Here is a 24338-nt window from a genome sequence, read left to right as displayed (position 1 = left end):
TGTTTCTTTAACAGTATGTTTTTATTGTGTTTACGAAAATATTTCCTCTTGTCTTGGTGGGTGTGGGAGCAGGGAGCTGAATGATAATTTGGAGGAAATGAAACCAATGAAAGTCAAATAAATGATTTTCAGATTGGCTCAGTGTAGCTCTGGAAACCTTTCAGCCCTGAGCCTACAAACCTTCCTGTTTGACTGGATATGACATTACCAGGAATTTTACTTTCCTGCTTTTATTCTCCCTGAGGAGAAAAAAAGAAATATGCCTTTTTTTTCAGCTAGACATGGAGGGTTCAAACAAACATAAAGGACCCCTGAGTTATTAATAATTCCACAGGAACATGTACTTGGGTTATGCCCAGATTAGTTTCTCTAAAATCATTCTCTTGGTGTTTCCTCTGAGCTGTTCTCCACCCGAGCGTAACTTAAGAGCTGAATCAAGGTTTGTTCAGTCGGTGTTTGGAAAAGAAGCGGTGACTGGAAGCTGGTCAGCTGGCTCGTGGCCGTTGGCAGGCCTGCCACAGACCATGCTTTCTGCAGGCCACAGCCTCTCAGGCTTGTTAAAGGCCTGCACCAGGCGATGGTGTTTGGATTTGTCCTGTCTGGGCTCAGAATAACAAGGCCTTTTATTACCCACCATAGCAGTGAACAGGCAAGTCTGGAGATCCTGGAAATGGCCCAATACACGAGCCAACCACAAGATCCCAGCCCCTTTACCCTGGGTGGCCGACCTGGGGAACAGGCAGGGAAGGGAACACCCAGAAATGTCATTTCTTAGCTCTGGTACATAAATGCGACAACTCCTACTGTGTTCTGGCCACTGTTGGGTACTTTTGGTTATATGTTGGCAGTAAGCAATCAGATTATTTTGCCTGCTGAAGCCACACTGTAACAGAGAAGGCAGGCCTCTCATGATTGCCTTTCTCACATTCCCCCCATTTTCATTCTTGCAGAGCAGAACTTTATGAATGATGTCTGCAAGGGTAGATTCCCTCCAGATTTTCATTCACGCACCCAGTGTGAGCCTCTATCACTTTCCTTGTGGGTGGGGTTCGCCATGTGCTCGTGGGGTGTAGAAGGTGAGTGTTGGTTCCTCTCCAGCACTGTGTTAGCTGATCTCTTCCTGGAGCAGAGCAGTGTCTAGTCAGACCTCCTTTGACTGCCCTGAAATGTCTTACTCAGATCAGGAGAGGACTCCATGTTCTATCCCCTCCCATTAAAAGCTGCCCATACCAGGCACATTCTTTCAATGTCCTGCATTATCTTCGTCAAATCAATATCTCGCTTCCCTTAAAATGAATTTGGGGGATGTATGTTATGTATATGTGGGTGTGTGGTTTTGGACAGCTGCCTTTTTATTACACCCATGCAAATTGTCTACCCATTTTATTAAGCCTATACTTCATAAATTAGGCAAAAAAAAAATAAAATTAAGTACACCAATTTAAAGGGTTAATTTCATATCACCATGAAGAATTGGAATCCTTGAAGATTAGAGTAATAGCTGATGTTTTTTCTGTTGGCTAACCCACTGTGTAATTTCTGTAGTAATTAGTGTATTTGGCTTACTGACATCAATTGGAACTATAAAGAGTTGAATTCTGAATATGTACGATACATACTCGTATATATTTCTTTGGACTTGTCTGTGGCCCAGCCATGCTTTGACTGATTGACAGTAGTTCATAATACCTTTCCAAACTCTCCAAAATAGGAGTTCCCAGTAATTTCTAATTTTTAAAAATAGATCTTCAATACACATTTGTTCGACTGGCATTGTGTTTGACCTGGTCTTGGGAGAAAGAGAACTGTCTGGAAAAGGCTGATTCTTAGGTGGGTGGGGAGTGGCAAACGGGCTCTTCCTACTCCGTATAAGCTCCTTTTTGTTGACCACAGTAACTCAGGCAGCCCGTCTGACCTTCCAGGCCTCGGGACTCGCTCCTGGTGTCTGTGACTGATTCTGAGGCAGTGAGGATTTATCCAGCACAACACTGCACACAGCTCCCTTCAGCTGGAGTACTGTGAGTGGGTTTATCCACATTGCGACTTAGCCTCAGGAAAGCATCCTTTTATCTCCGTGACATTTTCACCTTTGATGGGCTTCTGATTCTGTCAGTGTGGGTTTGTAACTGGAGTTCTGAGTAGAAGTCTGAGATTTGATTCTTCTAAATAAAACATGCCCTGTGCTGCCCAATATGGTGGTCATTAGCTGTCTATGGCCGTTTAAATTGTAATTAATTAAAATTAAATTAAACATTCAGTTCCTCAGTCACACTGGACGCATTTCAGACCCTGATTAGCCACAAGTGGCTCGTGGCAGCTCCACCGGACAGCATAGAGATAGACAGAACATGGCCAGCATAACAGAAAGCTGGCCGGCTGTAGACTTTCCTCTACTCCAGAAGATCCAAGGAAGACATTAATCCCAGCAAAGGAAAAGCTTTGCTTAGGTGAATTCAGGGGCTGGAAAATTGCTGCTGCCTGCCCCTAGCCTAGAATGAGAAAAGTAAGTGGACGTGCCTTTTGTGCTCTGTTTTTTACCGGGTATTGTTTTCTTGCTGTGGTTTTGTTTTCAAAGGTCTGTGAATGTCCAGTAATCAGATTCAAATGCAAGTTATTATTCTGAAGCAGCATATAAATAAGTTATGATCTACCATCTCCTTCCATTAGAACCTATACTTCTAAATCTATGTCCAAGAGTGAGAGGAAGGTAAGTTAACATTTTAGCAAGATTGGATTATCACCATTGGCCTGTTTTCTAATGGCACACATATGTTTGAGTTTCATCTTGTGCAGGCTTTGTCCTTTGGGAGTTAGATTTTATTTTGGCTTAATTATATGTCTATTGGTTTCTAGTTCTGAGATATTTTAAAGACTAGATATTTGCTATCTTTATTCACCTTGAAATTTGAATTCACAAATTATAAATTTGTAAACAGAAGAATTGAACACTAATTCCCCCTCAGCCCTCCACATATGACTATTAAGTTATTAATGCTGTTGTGTGACTGATATCGAAGGGTTGAGGCTGCATACAAGCCATATAGCATAGACACACAACGTGTTAGCTGTCTAAGAATGTTCTGGTAAATGGACAGAGGAGTGGCAATTAACTGAAAGACCTTTCCTAGTCAATATTCCTTCCTTCTTTAATTTCCATTAAGTTGAATAATTCCCAGTGACTTGAGAATATATGACTGTGTTTTTTCTAACGTTGGCATTTGGTGGTGGTAGTGTCTACGTCCAAATTATATCTAAATTCCCCTCCAATTTTGGCCAAGTGTGAAATCGGAAAAGGATTTTAATTCCCTCCACTACCCACACTCCATCACCAGTCTATCTTCAGAAACCTTTTAAGTGAGGTTGTGTGAGTTGTTTTATTTCTTTTTTAAAAAATAATATTTTCCTGAGGGCTGGGAAAAAAAGCTTACTTCATAGCACCTAGCTAGTCCTTGCCATAACCTTGGTGGGGGGGTGGGGGGGTGGGGGGGTGGAGGGGGGGCCACTGGCATGCTGTGGTGAATATCCTGTTTCTTAATCTCTGCTGTCTTCTGGGACAAGAGCACTTTTTATTCTTGTTGCAGCACTTCAAGAAGGGCTTTTATATTCTTTCCGTCATGAAGGAGCATTGATATTCTTTATTCTGTTCTTATGTTTCACATCTGCTTATAACTGGTTGCACTTTTTTGTTCCAGTCCATGCTCAATTTGTATGTAGACTATGATACAATTCTCTTTCTTCCAAAAGTAAAACCCAGGTTAAAGTCTAGAAAATTGGAATTTTTGCTCTTTAGAGCTGGATCTTAGATCTAGTCAAGACTCAGTGCCAATGTCTTTTATATGTCCATGGACATATAAACATGTAATGTTTGGTTTGAACATGAACTTGGCTATGATGTGTTCTGATTCATTCAGCCCCTACTTACTCTGAGAGCTTCTTGCTCTCAGGATCCTGTTTTTCTAGTGTGCGTTTGGTGCCCACTCCTTTGCCTCAGGGACTGGGACAGCATCAAGCCTTGCCTGTATTCATTCTTGATTCTTAATTGTGGTCCAACATCTTGCTCCAGATGCATATGTTTACCTTGTCTGGGTGCTAGCCATAGCTTTTGTTTGGACCCAAGAGTGGTTTCTGCTAGGGATGTAGCTGTTTATTTTGAAAACACAGATTTCCCAGAATGGTATCCATTGCCCATCACTGAACCACAAAGAAAAGTATTGTCTTGGCTTCAGTTCTTGATTTTAAGCACTTGGTCCAAGTTTCAAGGCCTCTCCTCTTGGGATTTTGTTTTACCAAAAGCTTCTGGTCAGAGAAGAATTGATCTGAGGAAGAGATTCATAGAAGTCAGAGAACTGGTGGCTCTATTCTCTAGATGTCATGGAACTTATCTAACCTTTAAGCTCCTAAAAGGCCACTATATTTTACTTCAGTACCTATATTTAACCTATAAATAGTTAACCTATAGTACTTAACCTACAGTTGGCTGATTAACTCTAGAGCACACACGCGCAGGGTGGTTTAAAAAAAATTGTTAACATTTAAAGGTGCTAAAATTGAATATTCTATATTAAAAATAAGCTTGCCTAGTTTTGAATAATGAACTGGCTTATTACATGGTTTCCTCATTAACTACATTCATTTTTGCTTCCAACAATACTTACTATGATTCTGTGAGTCATAATTAATAGCTCAGATGATGAAGCCAAAAAGTGCATGTGGTTAGTGAAGCAACACCGATGAAACAGTGTTTTCCCCGCTAATACAAGGTAGAACTTGGGCCGCCTCTTTCTTTGCCTTGATTCCCCTCCCACCTTACTCCACAGGTTTGTTTAGCCCCATTTCTCCCATTAGGCGGTGAGGACCCCTGGGACTAAACACAGTGTGGTTCTAGGATTCTGGATGTGCTGGGCTGGTGCAGTAGCAGGTGGGGGTTGGCAGGCAGAGCTCTGACTTGAGCCTGTCCTTGGGCCAGCTTTGCCCCTACGAGCTCTGTGATTCTGGCCAGGCTTTGATCTAGTTTCCCCTTTTATAAAATGAGCATTATGATGCCTGGCCACCCTGCCTTAGAGGGGGCTTGTGAAGGTCAAAGGAGAAATAGTACATGGAATCATTTTGCACAGTGCTATAAAATATATGATCTTGCTGCTAAAAAGTAATGAGTTGCGTGTGTATATCTGTGGATGGATGTTTATACTGATTGAACCATATTCATGGGTCAAGAGACCCAAGCCTTATGGCATTGGGGCAACTAAGAACAACTTCAAGGAATCTGAGGAAACATATGCTGAAAATATATTTTAGTTGCTCGTTGATTGTTTGTTTACTTATTTATTTTGCATTTGAGTGGTCAACTGGGGACCTCTTACTATTTTCAGGTAGTTTGAGACTAGAGCTGGGGACGTGTTTCACTGGAGTCCATTTGGTAGACTGTCCACTGAGACATTCAGTTTGGTGGCGGGGTATTGAACTGATGCCTGCTTCTTGGTGAGCTGTTGTCTGAGCTGACCTGGTTTGTACCTCTGTAAGATCATAGAGAAGACACCGAGTAGCACCGGAGTGGCTGTTTCTTTACTCTTTTCCATTTAGTTGATGCATCGGAATTATTTTGATCGCCAGCAAGAGAAACTAATCTTAAGCAACAACACCAACAAAAGATTTTGCCAGAAGAATATGGGGTAGCCCTTTTACCGGTAAGGAAAGCTGGAAAACACAGGTGGCTCTGCAGATTTAGAATTTCAGGAGAAAGTCTACTTGGCCTGTCCTTGGTCTTTGCTCAGCATTGGCACATTTTTGGCAGAATTGGAGAAGTGGTGGGGAGGTGCGTATGACTCCAAAGTGCAAGGAATAGGGGTGAGTTATTCCCCGTAAAATCAGTATGCTAGACAGACAAAAACAACAATAGATCAGCAAGATTCTCAGTTCTCTGACTTAACGTGCTTCTGTACATGTATCTGCCAGCATGGGTTACGCTTCCCTTTCCCTTTTATTAGCAAAAGAAACAGAAGTTGAGACAGATCGTAGAGGCAAGGTTCTTCATCAGATTGAGAGACATTTGTCCTGAAAATACAATACAAGGGCCTTTTCCCTAGAATCTAGGAATGCGCCGTGGTACTCTATAACATCCTCTGTCATTTTAAAGGGCAGCCTGAGTCTACACAGGCTGGCACTGCCTATAACTCCAGTCACAGAAAGTATAGTGTGAATGGTGCCCCCCAGAGTTATGCAAAGTTATGGTTTCTACTTTTCCATATCTCTGGCTATGTTTCTATCAGATTATTTTCCCACTTCTGTACTTTAATAAAAGTGTCCAGCCTAGATCTGTAGAATTTCCAGTACAACAACTCTAACCACTGTTTTGAGTCAAAATATTCATTTTTTTCTCTGTAGTCAATGAATATATGGGATTCCTTCAAAGTAACTCTCTTTTGTTCTAATTTTAGCTTCTGATTCTTTATACAGAATTCCTTGCAAATACTGTTGGTGCTTTCAGAAAGTGACCCACTGTACAGAAGTGGGTTTACATGTGAGCAGGAAAGGTGTGGTATACCTTTCACTTCCTTCCCTCTGTCCCTCACTCCTGAAAATGTGCTTTCAGTGAGGCGCAGGGAGAGTCTCTGGCTGTCCATTACAGACCACCTCTGTTGGTCACCTTCTTGTCTTCTTAGATGGTTGAACCGAGACGACTGGCCATGAGATGGTGAGATTGTGTTTGTATGGAGGTCCCAAGGACGTGTTTGGGATGGCCAGGTGTCAGAAGTGTGATTTGCAAGTTTCATTTGTTCCCACACAGAACATGATTGTAGTGTTCAGCCGATGCAGCCTAAAGTAGGCAGAAAAACGGGGGGTTCACACGTGGGCCTGGATTCTCTGGGGCGCTTATTTGTAACCTCACAGTGGTGCCACTTTCCCCAGTGTTCCAGACAGATCTGGTGCTCGCTGTTCACACTGTAAGTTCTTCCACTAAACTTGACTATTTTGGAGGGCCGGATGGGGTCTTATGAACTGCTGGGGTCTTACAGTATCACTGCTGGGCACCCACGTGTACACCCAGGACTTTTGAATGGGTGGTACCTGCTGCTCCAAAGGCAGGCTGTCACAGTGGGACCTACTTCTTATGCCAGTCGTTACCTCCAAGCTGTATCTGCCTCATACTGGAACAGTCAAGGTAGTGCTGCTGTTTCTGCACGACCAAAAGGACATCCCCATGTGATTCCTCTCTGCACTTATATAGGGAAGTGGGGTCCTTTGGTACTCCTTGTTCTTTCTTTTTTTTTTTTTTTGCACTGCCATTGTATATAATTTTAAATAGTGTGGAAAAATGAAGTAAAGTTGTCCTTTTTTTGCCTGCCATTGGGAAAAAGGTTTAGCTTTGTTGGGGGCAGCATGGAGCATGGAACCCAGCTACTAGTAGTTACCTCTTAAGTATTTTTTGAAGAAGTGCTGGAATTACAACCTATTTCAACCCACAAGTTGGTTTTCCTTACCACTTTATTATTTTGTTTAGTCTTGGGGGTAGGGGGGAACGACCCTAGGTGGTGATACTGAAATCTTTTAAATGTGTGACATGATAGGAAAATATAATTACAGTGTCAACATTGTCATTTTCTGTTCATCTTTCTTTATGGAAAAAAAATTATAGTGGTTCTCACTGACACAGTTCCAGGGGTCTAATGGTTTCCCGTGACATAAGTTAGATATTAAGATGTTTTACCTAGAGATCATATCAGCTTCTCATAGAATTTAGGAATTACATTCTTGCCCAGTATTGTCCTTTGTTCCCCCACCCCATATCTTTATTTATAAGAGAAAACTAAAGGAAGAGGAAATTGCATTTTTACTATTGGTTGAAAATGGTTTAGAGCATCTTGACTTGATGATATCTGGAAATTCACTTAACTCAAACTGTTCTGTCTTCCCACACATTTCAAATGAATGCTAAAAGGAAAATACCTCTGCAGAAGCAGAAGGGTTATTTTTAGATTGAACTCCTATATTTGGGCTTCATTACTCAGATTTTTTCCCCCAGGGCCAGGGTCATATTTATGTGTATTGTGCTTGATGGCTTTTCCTTATTCTTCTCTTTACCCAGAACCACCTGCACACTCAGTACACATGTCAGTTTGTAATCTGAATAAATCATGTCTTCTTTGCCTGCCTTTTTCCTTTGCCCTCCTCCCAAGTGTTGTAGATGAAACAGTTACTTTGTTTTAGATTTACCTCTGGTTCCATGTAATTTATTTCTCCTGGTTACCAGTGGCAGTCCATAGGTAGAATGAATACTCTCCATTTTTTCCCCTTGAGTTCTAAAACACCTTTATTTTCCAGTTTTTTAAAAAAATATTACGTTTAAAAATGTTAAAGAAGTAGTCTAATAAATTCCTTTTTATGAGGATTTATCATAAATTTCTGTACCTCTGATTAGCCAGCATGTACTGAAACTAAGAAGCGTTTAGTGGGCTGATTTGGGAGATTCCTCTCATGGTATTTCCTCAGTGCACGCATTTTGCCCAACTTCATGTGTCAGCAGTGGAGGTTATTGATTTAGGATATTTACCAAAGACACTCTTGGTTTTCATTGAATGGCGGGTGCTTTGTTTTCCACTACATTTGGAGGACAACTTCCGGACACCAGTGTACCATTTAGCTTTTGATTTTTGTGAGTTTATTTTACAAACTTCACGTGACTCTGAAAGGGAGGTAAAACCAAGAATAAAAAAACATACAGATAAGATTAAAAGGAAGACCTACATTTACTTGTAATCCGCCCTGGCCCTTTATGTATTCATTCTGCTCTCAGTTTTGAAGTAAATACAGTAGAAAGATTGCTCCATCTGTTTACTTGTAACAGGTGGTCAACAGTGTATTCCTACATTCTAGAAACTTGGTAAAAGTAAATAAAGTTGTATAAAACCTGTTTGATTAAACTTTTTGGTTGAAATTCAAGGAAGGAGGCTTCACCTCGCCATGTGGGTCAGCTTCTGTTCTAAGCAGGCCTTCAGGGACCCTTCAGTGAAGCCATGTCTCTGAATGGTGATTTCCATCTTATGGGTGGCCATGGCTGTTTTCCTGCCTATAAATAGTTCACTATGTTGAAATGAATGCCAAGTTTCTTCCCTCACCACCCATTTTAATTGCAGAATGTTTGAGATAATGGAACAGTGTGATGGGGATAAATTTAGCTCTATCAATGTACTAGTGTAAACCTTACTTGATTTTATGTTGAAAGGCCATCATCGTTAACTCTCTTCCCCTTGCAAATGGAATTTCAGCTGTGGTGTAGATGGGGCAAACCCCATGACCGATCCATTATTCCTCTGTGGCACAGCAGGTATGCGGCTAGGCCTCTTATCACTTCCTTACAAATAGGTCCCCACAGGTGGCCATAGTGGAACTAGACTCATGTAGCCTTTGTCAACTGGAAGTCTGACTGGAATAGCACAGAGACTAGTGTCACTGGAAGCAAACATTGCAGCCGAACAAGTAGGGGTGTGGTAGTGGTGGGGTTCCTCACATAGGGACTTAGAGGCCTCTTTTACAAATGGGGGTTCCCTTACCCAGGGAGGCAGTTGTGTTCCACAGGCTGACATGGTGCCTCTTCCTGGGCCTTGGTTTCTTTCTATTCAAAAAAATTAAACACTTAAACAAAACAGATATTAATTAAATTGACTAGAGACTTCCAAGTCATGTGACTTTAAGAAGCATTATTCTGTGGCATGTGGAACTCCGTTGCATCATCCTGGTGTCAGAATCAGAAGTTTTCTCTGTTGAACAACTGTATGCTTGCTGTCAACATGTCTTTTGCTGCTTACTGTGATGTAGAGGTTAAGACAGATCAAATTTAAATGTTTCGAGCAGCTAGGGAATATAACGGAGCATGGGAAGGAAACCAGTCATTCGCTTTGCACATTTCAACTCACAAGAATAGTAATTTCCACTTGTCTCCCATTTTTCTTTGGATACGTGGCACATCGTCTTCTATTTTCCCGCTTTTGATAGAAAGGCAAGCCCAAGAATTGTTTTAACATCCTCCTACTTCTATGAGGTAGAAGAAAAAAAAAAGTGCAAGTAATGATGATGAAAAATGGTTAACTGACTCCGAGCCTTGGTGTTGCAGAGTAGGCAGCGCTGGGACCTTGACAAACTGTACACCACGTTGGTGCTGCTTGGGAATGAAAGTCCTGTGTTAGTAGAATGTCCAATTATTTGGCAATTAATAAAACTTCATTTTTAAACATTATTATTTCTTGAGGAAACTGTTTGGTCTAGTGGTTATGAGTTTGGCTCTGGAGCCAGACAGCCAGGGTTCAAATCTCAGTTGAACCATTTATTAGCTGTGTGCCCTTGGGCAGTATACTTAATCTTTGAGCCTCAGATCCTCCTATAAATGCCAATAAAAAACAAACAAAACAAACCACATCATAGGCGTCTAAGTAGAACTTGATGAGATAGTCCATTAGGAAAACTCACTGTCTGGCATATAGTAAGTGCTCAACAAACATTAGCTGCTCCTGTATTAGTCAACACTGAGTAGGTCTAAAAGTGTGTCGGTGAACCACCGATAGCTCATAACTTTTTTCCTTCTAAATTTAGATTGTTCACTGAGAGTCATGGTTTTATCAGAGCACCACTGTCTTGGTCTTTCTTCTGAATGCCCTTGATTCTTTTATTCTTGGATCTAAAAAATGGAAAGTTGTCCTTTCAGATTCATAAATCCTCTAAAAACCTGGAGGGGAAAGGGCATTAACAAAGGAGATTGATGTGATGGCTCTTCACCAACATATTGAAATTCAGCCCTCCACTTAGTTTGGTGATGGTAAACAAAGCCACATGGAACATCTCTACAGGCTTTCAAGGAATACTGCATTTTTCCAAACCAGTCAACTACTTTGAAAGATTTCTGGTGGGACATGCACATAGCTGGTACCCAGAAGTAGTGAGGAAACAGACCTCGCTTCCTCCAGTAAATAGCTTATAGATATAAGAAAATAGACATAATTGTGCTTAATAATGGGAAATTCCCTTTCTTTAAAAAAAAAAACCACAAAAAAACAAACCCCATTTGAAATAGTCACTTTATGTCTTTACAATGAGAAGAGCAGTCAGTCTTATCTTGGGGGTGCAGGGAGTGGGTAATTACTTCCTTAGCAGAAACTGTCTCTAACAAAGTGTTCTTTCTTGAGCTGGAAGGCACTTGAGGCTTCAGATAATTTTTAGCAGACCAAAAGGAAGAGGTTGTGGCAAAACAAAGTTGCCGGAGCAGTCCTTACAGTATGATTAGTTTCCTATCTAGTAGTATTTTTTAATAGCTAAGGATCTGAAAATGGAAATTTATTAGGCTCGTGATTCTGCTTATTACTCATCACACATGGTCTTGGGCCTTGCTGACCCTATGGACCTTGCCTCTGGCCTCTTTCTCTTGTCCACTGTGCTTCAGGTACATTAGTCACCTTTTTTGTTATTCGAGCAGGCCTAGCATTTCCTCCCTTGAAAGCCTTTGCTATTCTCCTTGTCTGGGACAATCTTTCTTCAGATTTTTGCATGTCTGGCTTCTCATCATTTAAATATCAGTTCAAATGGCATCTTCCCAGCTGCCATCTTCTTGACTTTGCATTTTCTAAAGACTCAGTACCTCTTCAGAATCCTTGGCCACTCTCTAAATATGCTGTTTCATCTATCTGAAATTAGAGTAGTTTTGTTTGTCTGTCTCCTCTCCCTAGACTACGACTTCGATGAAGATGGAGGCCTCATCTTTCTGGTTCACTGATGGGTCTCTGATGCCTGGAACAGTCCCCAAAGGTGGTCAGGATATGCTTGTTAAATGAATTTTTTTTAAAGTAATAATGTATTATTATTAAACAATAATAGTGTATTATTATTAAAACATCCCCAAACTTCTCTTGTTTCATATACTTAATGTAGACCAGGGTCAACAAACTTTTTCTATAAGGTATTAGTGGATTGAAAATGTTTTAGGTTTAGATATTTTGGGAACCAAAATATCTCTGTGGCAATGACTCAGAAAGTAGCCATGAATAGTCTGTTAACATGGGTGTGTCTGTGACCCAATAAAACTTTATTCACAAACACTGTTGGTGAGAGGAGGGATGGCACATTTGGCCTACGGGCCAACCGCTTGTGTAGAGTCCATCATTTTAACCTACACATTCTGCAATATATGTGCAGGAGTATTGGATTTGAAGTGAGCTGTCTTAGAGGCTCAGTTCACTTGATTTACAACTAGGAGAATATGAACATCTATTCTTGTTCTGCTAGAAGAGATTGTGTAGTGAAAATTATTTGTTGCATGATAGTAGAAACATTCCAAAAAAGAGACATCCCCCAGGTGGTGGAATACATATTAGAGACTATTGTAACAGAAAAATTAAGTACTGATCTAGCATTGCAGTGGAAATATCAGGAGAAATATTTATAAGACTTGAAAGTTGAAAAAGTTTATTTTGACTACCCCTGGCCAAACTAAACCAACATAAGATTTAGTTTAGGCTAATGTAGCAAATTTAGGAAATGGAAGGAGATGAAATTATGGAGCACTTTATGTACTTTTCTTCTGAAGGAAATATAAACTCAAGGATACCTATATGTCACTGAGCCAACTTTTGAAAACTTGAATTTACAAAACATTTTGTGCCAGGATTAACTACACGCCCTGTTGTCTCCAGTACCACATGTCTGAACTTCCCAGTAGCCAAGGAAACTGCTACTCCCTGGACCTTCTCCCTTCTTCCCACACTGCTCCCCAAAGCATGAACCAGCTGGCCAGTGGGAAGTCTCTCTGAACTAGCTTTTTCAGTTATTTGAAGGATCACTGAGTCACAGATGATGAGCCACATAGTTTGCCTCTGGAGTTGGGCTTCTGCTTTTCTTCTTGGACTGAAAGAGTTAAAGAAAATGTAATCAAAGTTGACTTGTTCTACTAAGCAGTTAGAATTAGATTGTTAAAATCTTGATAAAATTCCAATGTTCCAAAAAGAGCCTCATTATAACCCTAAAATATTCACAAAGGTGTTTTGTTTGTTTATTTACCTACCACTCAAATTTTTTTTTTTTTTTTTTTTTTTTAGGTTTTATTGGGGAAGGGGAACAGGACTTTATTGGGGAACAGTGTGTACTTCCAGGCCTTTTTTTTTTTTTTCCCAAGTCAAGTTGTTGTCCTTTCAATCTTAGTTGTGGAGGGTGCCGTTCAGCTTCAAGTTGTTGTCCTTTCAGTCTTAGTTGTGGAGGGCGCAGCTCAGCTCCAGGTCCTGTTGCCGTTGCTAGTTGCCCGGGTCGCAGCCCACCATCCCTTGCGGGACTCAAACCGGCAACCTTGTGGTTGAGAGGACGCGCTCCAACCAACTGAGCCATCTGGGAGCTCAGTGGCAGCTCAGCTCAAGGTGCCGTGTTCAATTTTAGTTGCAGGGGGCGCTGCCCACCATCCCTTGCGGGACTCCAGAAATTGAACTGGCAACCTTATGGTTGAAAGGATGCGTTCCAACCAACTGAGCCATCCAGGAGCTCAGCAGCAGCTCAGCTCAGGTGCCATGTTCAATTTTAGTTGCAGGGGGCACTGCCCACCATCCCTTGCGGGACTCGAGGAGTTGAACCAGCAACCTTGTGGTTGAGAAACCACTGGCCCATGTGGGAATCGAACCGGCAGCCTTCGGAGTTAGGAGCATGGAGCTCTAACCGCCTGAGCCACCGGGCTTTTTTTTAATTGTAAAAAACACCTTCATGTAGGATTTTGAAATTCATTTGCTAGGTTGGGCTCCCTAGTTGTCAAGAATCTATTCAGAATCACTCCTTGAGTCTTTAATGCAGGGTCTCAGCTTCTGCTCCCCACATAAGAACGCAGTACATGATGAGGCCAAAAAGGAACACCCACGGAGCCATAGGTAGAGGAGTCATACCACTATATTCTCGCTGGCAGCTGGGTTGGAGACACAGGAAGCAGGAGCCACACAATACGCAATCTGCCATCTCTTTCTCTGCCAACCAACCAACGTAGCCACAGCAGCTATATCAGTGGCTAATGGCTAACTGGTCACTGCTGGTCACAGCTGATGGCCATCTACTACCCGAGCCAGCACCTTTCCACATGAGGTCGAGAGCCTGGAAACTGCTCTCTGGGACTCTTTCCCCACACTCGACCCCTACAGGGTCTCGCATCACAATCTACGTGACAAGCATCTTCCATGAGAGGCCCTGTGTCAGGAGCTTAGCTCACGAGAAAATGTTCCAGTCCAGTTCAAGTAGTGTCCCAGGGGGTGTCTCTCGATGTCCACCTACTTTCTGTGCAGAGCCAGGGTTTCTCAGGGCACCACCAGTCTTTCTGGGCACAGCCAGACTTCCTGGGCACAGCCAGGTTCTCAGGACACTGCTAGAACAATAGTGGCTCACAGCCAAGGTGCTTACATATTCTCGATGGTGGCCGGTTGAGACACAGGAAGCAAACATTCACCAGTTCCACTACACGGTAGTACGTTCCCAAGCAAACAGTCAAGTGGTCCATCAAATCAGGGATGGGAGGCAATTCCCCGTAGTCCACAGTCATTTGCCAGGGCTGTGCGTTGGCCTCACAATGTGTGCCCTCTCCACAGGGCGAGGGCTCCAAGTCCTCCCCAACCCGGGAGGGATGACCTTAACTTCACCTGCATCTTCCACTGAGGACTCAGCAAGCATTTCCTCCTGGGACTACAAGTCCCACATCCGGGCTGCCTCAGCAAGCACTTCCCAGCCCACACGGCCGCAAAACCCTTCTCTTTCTCTGGCCTATGCTGGTTGGAGAATCATCCACGTCTTCCCACCCCTCCTCGGGAGTCCAGTTCCTGAGAACAGTGGCCAACAGGCATCACACAGTGTGGGGGCCACATGTCCTCCCGCTCAGAGTAGGACATCATTCTTACCCAGCCGGAATCTTGCTTGCCGTGCCAGGTATCCAAGTGGGTGGTGGCCCTGGTGTAAGATGTCCACACCTCTAGGAGCCACAGTAGCAGCGGACCACCAAAAAGCAGGCGACACCTGCTATGGCCAATAGGGTGGTGTGCCATCCGGAGGCTCAAGAGGACCACCTATTCACTGAGGGGGTCACGTTTCTCCCAGGCAGGTCGTGTTTCCTGCTCCCGGTGCCGCTCCTCACGGGCTTCCTGAGACTGAGTGTTCATACGCACAAACTGCTCCACTGCCCTTCGGAGAGCTTTGGCCGGCACCGTACCCTGCTCACTGCATCATGTGTCATGCAGGGTCTCTGGTCCTGCTCTCACTCTCGGCGGGTGAACACAGAACACAGCGAGGCCACAAAGGAACACCAACAGAGCCATAAATGGGAGGTTCATACCACCATATTCTCGCTGGCGGCTGGTTGGAGACACAGGAAGCAGGAGCCACACGATGCACAATCCGCCGTCTGCTTCTCCGCTACCCAGCGCAGTCACGGCAGTTATATCAGTGGCTAATGGCTAATTTGTTACAGCTGATGGCCAACTAGTCACAGCTGATGGCCATCTACTACCTGAGTCATCACCTTTCCACATGAGGCCGAGAGCCTGGAAACTGCTCTCTGGGACTCTCTCCCCACAGTCTTATTTAATTGTTGTGTCTCCAAATTAGTGTGTAACCTTGAGGAAGTCATTTAATCTCTCATAGCCTCAGTATCTATAAAATGAAGGTCATCTCTCACGTTTCTTTTATGATTTGTGATAAGTACATGTGCCAGTTCCAGTTTTGCTAGAAATGGGAAAATCAGTGAAGCCCACATATCCCTTTAAGCTAGTATCATGCTTTTAGATGATACATTCATAAATTGCTTTTCCTTCAAAACTAAATGGTCTGTTTAGAATGACTTGTGAAGATGTAATTGCTAACTTTGAAGAGTAGGATATGTGTTCTTTACATTGTGATCCTCCAGCAGTGGGTATGAAGGCTATTTAGAGAGAAATATTGGAGGCACAAATGATGCCTGTTCTTAACCTAATGGCTCAGGTCCTAGTAAGATGAGTGTCTTGGATGTCTTTCATCTGTTTGTTTGTTTTATGAGACGTGTTTATGACCTTGTGAATGAGAGACAGTAGCACCCTGTCCTCAGCTAGATGGCTGTCACAATCCCAAATGGAACTCAGCATTTCTCAGGATGTCTCTTCAGGGAGCAGGCAACTGGCTTTTGTAGCCCCTTCTTTCGGCTCCACTAAGATATAACCGTTCTCTAAAGGCCCATTCATATTTCATCTTCTTCAAAAACTTTCTGAGGTCATCCTAATTGGAAGTCCCTTTATGTCCTCTGAACCCTTATGGTACTTAATACCTCTTTTGTGGCATCTGTCCCTGTGTAATTTGCTGTGTTCATGAGTCTCTCTGTTAAACTGCAAGCTCCTAAAATGTCTGGAACCAAATGTGATTCCCCTTATTGTTTCCCACCCTCTGGAGACCGTCTTGGATATAGTCAGTTTCTCCTTCCTCTGTGTTCTCAGTGTACATCTGCGGTCAGCCTCTTCCTTTTATCTGCTTGGTTTCTGAAAAGCACAGAGTATGGCTTGTTCCATTTTAAATTCCTAATGCTTCATATATAACCCCTGACGGATAGCTGCTTAATTGACGTTTAGATGAATGTAAGAGTGAGAAAAGCTGTAGTTGACCCAAGAGAACGCTGGAATGTCTACATTTGTATGATTTTTGCTGCTGTAGACACCTCCTGAAAGTATAATGTATTGTCCTCTAACACTTCAAATGTGTCCATGACACCCAGTTATCCTCTATTTCCAACATAATTTAAATGAAGTTTCTTCTTCCATCAGAGTCTTCAGAGAACAAGCCTCAGGCTACTTGTTGTTAGATGATTCTAGGATGGGCCCTCTGGCAATGAGGAATATTGTAAAACGGACGGCCTGAATTGAAGCCCCTACTCTGCTACTTCGGAGTGGTGTGACCTTGTGGAGGTCACTTTAGTGCTCAAAGATTGTTTCTCATTTAGAAAGTTCAACTGAAATCAATATCTGATTGCCGGAGTCTCTCTCTTCCTGTCTCAGGGTTGTTGGGAAAATCAAATGATATGGTACATACACAAGTACTTAGAAAACCATAAATTACCTTGCAGAGGGAATATACTATTACATGTCATGAAATAGGGTGACACCCTATGGTTTTAGCACTTATATTTTTTGTGGTTATATAAAATAAGTAATCCAACCTATAATTAGGACAGTTGGCCCACATAAGGGCCTCACGTTCCACCTGTTATACCCAAATCCTGAAAAAAAAGGATAGTAATGCCCAGTTAGTTAAACATAGTTTCCTTATTGCCATGCTAGTTCTTTTTCTAGATGGAAAAAGAGAGAGAGATGTAGCTAATGAATTTTATGCCCAGAGGAAAACACTACGTTTTATTCACCACACCCTTGCATACTATTTCAATTTCTCCTCCCCCTTTTTTTCTCACCTCCCCCAACTAGTTTGATACCTTTTCCTGTGACACTTTCTTTTACAGGCTGGTCCCTGGTTGGATTTTTCAGATTCTTGATATTTTCCTTAAGTTTTACTTTGTATGCTTTTCCCCCTCCTGCCCTGGCTGTCTTCCTCCCCTTGCCACACAGTCTCTCTCTCTCTCTCTCTCTCTCTCTCTCTCTCTCTCTCTCTCTCTCTCTCTCTCTCTCTCTCTCTCTCTCTCTCAAAATCTACTGCTAGGGACAGAGTTAGAAATAAGTGGCTGAAAGTTTGGATTGTGGCCTGTCTTTGAGAAAGGGGTGGTGGTGGTGGTGGTGGTCGTGATTTTTGAATGCTCTCTGCTTAACAATGATGATGACTTTTATGTTCTACTATCTCTTTTCAGCACTGTACATACTAAAACTTGTGCTATTTCCAAGCTTCAAGGAATGAGTCCCCCATAGGCTTACTTAAGTTTCCTGGAAAGTCAATCTGGCAAAATTTGTTTTCAAAAATAGGAACCCTTTGAGAAAAGAGGTGTTACATTATTCATAGTGATTTGCGAGCAGCAAATTCTTTAGAGCCTTCTCTAAAATGAGACATTTGTGTTTGGATTTATGGCTTGACTGTTAGGTTGACTACCAGGTTGATTTTTAGAAAGTAATAATGCAGTAGCTTAAAAGATGTGAGTTTGTGCTTCAAAGGGATATGGTGAGTAGAAAGAGAATGGACTTTGGGATGAGAAAGGTGGGGTTTAAATCCTTGTTGACACCTCCTAGTTCTATGGATTTTCTTGTTACCTTATTGTACAACTGTGATATCTGCTTCCCAGCATGACTCTAACAATTAGCCAAAACAATGCATGTTGATGCCCCACATCATCTCTGACACTTGGGAGGTACTCAGTAAGTGGTCGTCTCCATTCCATTTAGTCAAGTGGAGCATGACTCAGGGTCTTTTGCCTTGTTTAGGGACAGAAGTCCCCCTTAAATGTGCCTAAAAGGGAAGAAAGTTCATTGAATCATGCATTGGGAAGTTTAAGGGACATTTGACGTGACGCTCAGCTGGTTGTAGTAGTAAATGAAGTCACTGAAACCCCCTCGTCTTCCCATCCCCCTCATCCCATCTCTCAGTTCTGTTTTTGTCTATGCTGGTTTCATTCTTGGGCAGCTTCCAAGACATGATGGAAAAGGCTGCCATTGTAGATTCTAGGTGGATGTGGTCCTTTTTTCTAGTGATTCCAAGAAAAGGAGAGCAACCCTCTCGTGTGCAGCGTCTACATAAAGCCCTCTAGTCTTCTTGTGTTGTGTGCCCTTCCCTTGATCAGTTGCTCCGTCCAGAGGATGGAGTGCCTTGATTGACCAGTCCAATGCCACGTGTCCACCTCTATGGATGGAGAGGCAGGACCACTTGGTTGACTCCCCCGTTAGAATTTCATGGAGAGGGAGATGAAGTGGTTCCCAAAGACATGGCCATTAGAGGTAGTGATCAGTCTGGTGTGTGTGTGTGTGTGTGTGTGTGTGTGTGTGTGTGTGTGTGTGTATGTGTGTAGGTTGATTATCTGTAGACATCTCTGTCCTGGTTGCTTTTCCAGTATGAGCAAGTACAGTTGTTAACCAGCATGTTTTTCTGCCAAGGAACTGGCTTTTACCTTTTATGTGCCACCACCCAGTGAGGTGGGCGCTATTTATAAGACGAGTAACAATGAGGGAGCCGGTAGCCAGGTTAGCAAGAACATTTGTCACAGCTGTTCATTGCTGATGAATAGGAGAGAGACATAACAAAAGCAGACTGTCCCAGTTGACCAGTTTCGTGGCATGTAAAGTGGTACCTATAAGGTAAATGATGATTTTAGGAGTTGAGAGAGAGAGAGAACAGGGGAAAGGTTATGGTAATATGTAGAAATCATAAATAAGAATTAATCATTTTTTGATCATGTCTTCAAATAGTAGATTGAATGCTCCCATCAAATGCAAAGCGTAACTCCCTTGATTTTGTTATTTTGACATCTTTTTTACTGTTATTTTGGCATTGATTTTCTTGTCCTTTAAGATAGCTACCAATGTGTGCCTTCATCTTTTGTGATCAGCTGTTGTACTTCCATTTGGTGCCCTTTTGTAATTTATACTTTCCATTACTGTATTTGCTTGCTTATTTAAGGTTGGGTCAGAAGTCATGAGTGTAACAGGATACACTGTACTACCATTTCAATAGCTTCAGAATCTGGCTTTAGGAAGCAGGACTTGGAGATTACTAAGATATAACAACAACAACAAATACCTTAATTAGACACTTCTAGTCTTTTATATAGTGTTCCTTGGGCTGCCGCCAGGAAAGTGGATGTTCTGAAGATAAAGATAGCAATATTTACTTCTGCAGCAAAAAATATAGTGGATTTAAGGGGATTCTGAATTACACTACTGGGAGGAAAGTTAGCAGCTGCGCATTCTGTTGCTATGGTGATGAGATGGCATTGCATTGATATATAGTATTGTCTTTAGTAAATGATTCGGTATCCTCCTCTCCTTCTCTCTCTCCCCCGCCCACCTCCCCCCATTCTAAATTATAAGTTTAAAGTTAAAAGTCATTGCTCATATTGGTGTTTTACAGTTGAACAGATTGTTTTCATTTTGAGATCTAGCAATTGTAGGGTTGGGTGTGGTGACATGGAAAAGTGCAGAAAGAAAGCATTCTGTGAAGCACGGTCAAATTATAGATGTTCATTGACAGTGGATTGTGTTTCCAAGATGACAAAATAAGACACTTATAGATCATTGATTATCTCTGGTTAATTGAGACAACAAATAGATGTAAAGCACATTGAAAGTACCTGGCATATTGAAGAGGGGTAGATAAATGAGTTATTTAATTTTTAAAAAGACTAGTTTACAAATATTGCTAAAGTTTTCTGAATTTTCAGGAACAGCTTAATAATCAAGGTGAGAAAAATGTAGTCCAAGCTCATGTTAAAAAATCATTAGTAGAAGGGACTGAAATACAAACAAGTCCCTTCTTTCTCAATTTCCATTTTATTTTCTAGAAGAAGCCAAGCTTCATGGGTTTTTCTGTCTATTATCACATGCTAGACAATTTCTTTGCATGTTTAAATAAGTATATCCTTTTTTACATTTATGATATACCATGCTTATTATGCAACTTGGATTTTTTATTTAATATACTTTAGACCTTTTAACATCAGAAAACAGTCCCATTCTTTTTAATGGCTGTATGGTATTTTATTATCCAGAGGTACCCTAAGTCATTTAACCAGTCCCATATTTAACCACTTGATGACTTTTGGCTGTTTAACAATAATCCTGAGAATACAAATTCCAAATATTAACCTCCGTCCAACTACTCTAGGTTTGGTAACAATTTAAAACAGCTTTTCTTACTATCACATTTAGAATAAATTTTGCAAGAGAAGCAGTCTCTTCAGAGTCTAGTCTTCTTGAATTATCCAATAAAGCAATTACTGCTCTCACCTAATTATATAGAAAATTACAGAGTTGGGTGGAGTGGGCACGCTGGACAGTGTCAGTTTCCTTCAAACTTCCCTTTTGATAATTGTGGAATGACTTTTTTTGTGTGGCCCACCTTTAAAACAAGAGTGTGGTAATCCATGTATAGTAATTAAAATTCAGTAAATATCTTTCTTCACTATTTGTTTGGCTCCTGCCATTTCAGAATTGTTTGTTAAGCTATGCGAGTAAGTTCACGAGGATATTTATCAAATAGAGAGAAATCACCAGTGAAAACACATCCTCTTTATTGTAGCTGTTGGTCATTTTAATTTTGGTTGATTACTAGCTTTGTTTAATGAAAAGAGATGATATGTGTTCACCAATTCACCTGCTAAACACACGTGCTCTCCTGTCTGTAGCGGCGCCCACTAGCTCTTACAACTTTCCCCTATCCCTGTCTCTTCATCTCTGCATTGCTTTTATTGTGGACAGATTAGGCAGTTTTGAAGTGCATATTAAAACAAAAACACTGTTTGCCTGAGAGCACATGCCTGAGCTTTGTACTTTCTCAAGATTCTACTTTTGTATGGCTTCTTAACTCCCAGAAGTGACATCATTATCCAGTTTATTCTAGGTCATCTGGGATTTCTGGAAGTGACTTGGAACTCAATTGCCAAAGGACCCTAGTAATTCTGACAGGTATCAGAACAAGTTCCTCTGTCTTCGATATTTTCCCAAAGCTTCCTAGTAGGCACGGCCTACTGATGCTGGACCATTTGTTCAGACCTGGTCATCCCTGTCCTATGAGCTGTGTGTACTTATGTTCTCGTATCTTACAACAGTCTCAGAAAATCCATTTTCCTTTTCCTTTTCCAGTGAGCATTTTCTTCCAAACTAATGGTAACTTTATTTTACTGGGATTCATATCAGTATATTGGTGATCCTTTGCAGTGTTCAGAATTGATTTCCTTTCCAGCTGTTTGCAATGAATATTTAGTGATATTTGAAGGAATCGAGTTTCAAATACATAAACTTCTGGAAGGTGTGGCTAGGAAACAATTAGACTCTTATCTCATAGGACCGCTATCAGCATTCAGACCTCAATATCATAAAATTCCATGATAAAATCTTAACTTGGCAAGACCACCTCTTGCCTCTTATAAATTCATATGATCACCATGTTTTCATTTGGTTCTGTAAGCAGTATGATGGCTTTTTTATTGATAGATAAGGAGGACCCCAAACATTTCACTTTTTAAAGGTAGAACCTCAGGAGCATGCACTTGAGAGAAAACTGCTGGAAACCAACTTTAAAGTTTTTGTGGTCAAACAATCAGTGCCTAAGTAAATATGGCTTATGCATACTTTTTTTTTAAGTACTTATAAGTAGAGAAGAATTTTGAACATTGTACTGCATTCACTTTTATAAAAATGCAATTTTTAAATATATCTGATTGCATCTTAAAGACATACAAAGTGCTAAGTTTCATTCATGTATGAGCCCCCTTAAGTCTCCTGTTCTGGGCTATAGCTATGATCTCAGAATTTCTGATCCGCACAATAGAAGTGTAATTGAAATAGAGCCACATAAAAGGAAAACGTAATAGAACTTCCCAACTTCTCTTCTAATTGGCCCTGTGACCATTTGAAGAACTTCCAACATAATGGCTTTCGTGAACTGGAAATTCTCCAATAATTGCCTCTTGGGACATGCAGAATTTAAAGCAAAACAAAACATTTTGTAAAAGTTGGTCATGTTGTTATCCCTATCGCTGGTGCCTGCAGCCTTGGGAATATTTTCTTCTCTGTGTTCGTCAGGATTACATCTAGCATTGCATCCAAGTGTGTAGATTTGTTGGCTAACATAGTACAACTTTTAAATAGGCCATTTGGGTGGATCTACAGATCCATACAATGTTGACAATGAAGCCATCTGCATTTTTGTGCATGGGTTTCAAGTATGCACGAAGCAAGCTGTACTTTTAAATAAAAGAATCAATAAAATGATTAATGAGTTTTCAGGTGTATACTTAGAGTTTTAATGGGGTTATTGAGAAGGTTTGTGAACTTGCGCCTTTCAACAGAACACTGACATCTGCATAAGTCACGAATGAGAGTTCATTTTCCACATGGAACTATTCCTATAGGCTCCCAAAACTTAGCTGCACAGGGAAATAACAGCCACCATTTATTGAGCATCTTCCATGTGCCAAGCTTTTGGCTAAAAACTTGAGCGACTTTACAGTTACTACTGCTAATTCTGGATGGAGTGCTATGCATTCACATGTATAGAGTGGTGTGTGTGTGGGTGCGTGTAGCTACAAGTACAGTTTTGTTTTAATTTTAACATAAATGGTGATACATACGTATTGTTATGCAACTTGATTTCTTTCTTTTTTTTCCTTATGAATATGTTAGCTCTTCCCATGTCCGTATCTGTGGACCTAGCACATTATTTACATGAGTATAGGATTCTGTTCTCATATTTGCCTGCCCATTGGAATCACCTGTGGAGTCTGGAAAAATTCCCATGTCTGGGCCCCCAATACCAGAGATTCTGATATAATTGGTGTGGAGTAAAGCCTGGGCATTGGGCTATGAAAACCAGTGTTTTATCCGATTGGCGTAGCTGCATTTAGTAAAACGTCCCCCTGTTGAAGGACACTTAGCTGATTCTCTATTACAAATAATGAATCTGGTTTTCTTTCTGTTACAGCGTTGCAGTGAGCCTCCTTGTTAATATGTCTCTGCCCCTGTGTGATTGTGTCTGTAGGTTGAATCCCTACTGGAATCTAGAAGTTCTTAGATGTGGCTCAAAGGGCTAATACGTTAAAAACAATGGATACTGCCAGATCGCCCCCACTGAGGCAATACAATTGATTTTTCCACCCACCTATTGTTAGATTGCCCATTGTGGGGCTGAGGGCTATCCCGCCTTGATCCCCCCCAGTTAAAAAAAGTTTATTCTAATTTTGGAGGGTTGTATAGCTGAGTGCTTATGAAGGTTCCTAACATGAAGAGAGACTGGGGAAATCTTATGTCAAAACTTTGTTTCTCTAGGTCTTTTTAGTGCTGTGTCTCCGGGAATTAGTTTTATAGGCTGACATGGCAAAGTAATGCCTTCACTTCTAATCATGAGAGGGTGTGTGCGTCTCTCACAAAGGGGTGGGGCAGTTCTGATTGAAGAACAACACCCACTGGAGCGACACAACACCTGAAACAGGTGGAGGCCAAAGTGCCTCTTTACTGCCTTGTTTCTATACCTGAACTCTCATTCAAATGAAGCGTTTACTATCATCTTTCCATAAACCGCTCTTGAAGATTTATTATGTAAAATTTGTAGGTAGACTGTTTATGAAGGGCAGGGTGCTCCCTTTGAAGGGAGTTTCAGTTTTCATAACGTGCCGGCTCATCATCTGTCCTGACTGTTTCTGGGTGGCTTCTCCCTGCCTCATCAGGAGCAGGACG

General features: G+C 41.6%; 1 protein-coding gene across 6 annotated transcripts in view; it reads left to right on the top strand.

The window, feature by feature from the left end:
• The window catches only part of DAAM1 (dishevelled associated activator of morphogenesis 1), a 160845-nt gene that overhangs the window by 26055 nt on the left and 110452 nt on the right, over positions 1 to 24338 (top strand). The window contains exon 1 of one of the 6 annotated variants that reach the window (XM_074327415.1): positions 2341 to 2503. The exons of 4 other annotated variants lie outside the window; for them this stretch is intronic. In XM_074327415.1, coding sequence (XP_074183516.1) covers positions 2495 to 2503 — 9 coding nt within the window. In that variant the 5' untranslated portion in view covers positions 2341 to 2494. Of the gene's footprint in view, positions 1 to 2340; positions 2504 to 24338 lie in introns of those variants that run through there. One more of the 6 variants, XM_074327414.1, reaches the window with a different exon arrangement.

Source organism: Rhinolophus sinicus, linkage group LG03 (assembly GCF_036562045.2).
Source record: "Rhinolophus sinicus isolate RSC01 linkage group LG03, ASM3656204v1, whole genome shotgun sequence".
Lineage (NCBI taxonomy): Eukaryota > Metazoa > Chordata > Mammalia > Chiroptera > Rhinolophidae > Rhinolophus > Rhinolophus sinicus.
Note: the sequence above shows the minus strand (reverse complement) of the source record. Positions and strands in the feature narration are given on the sequence as shown.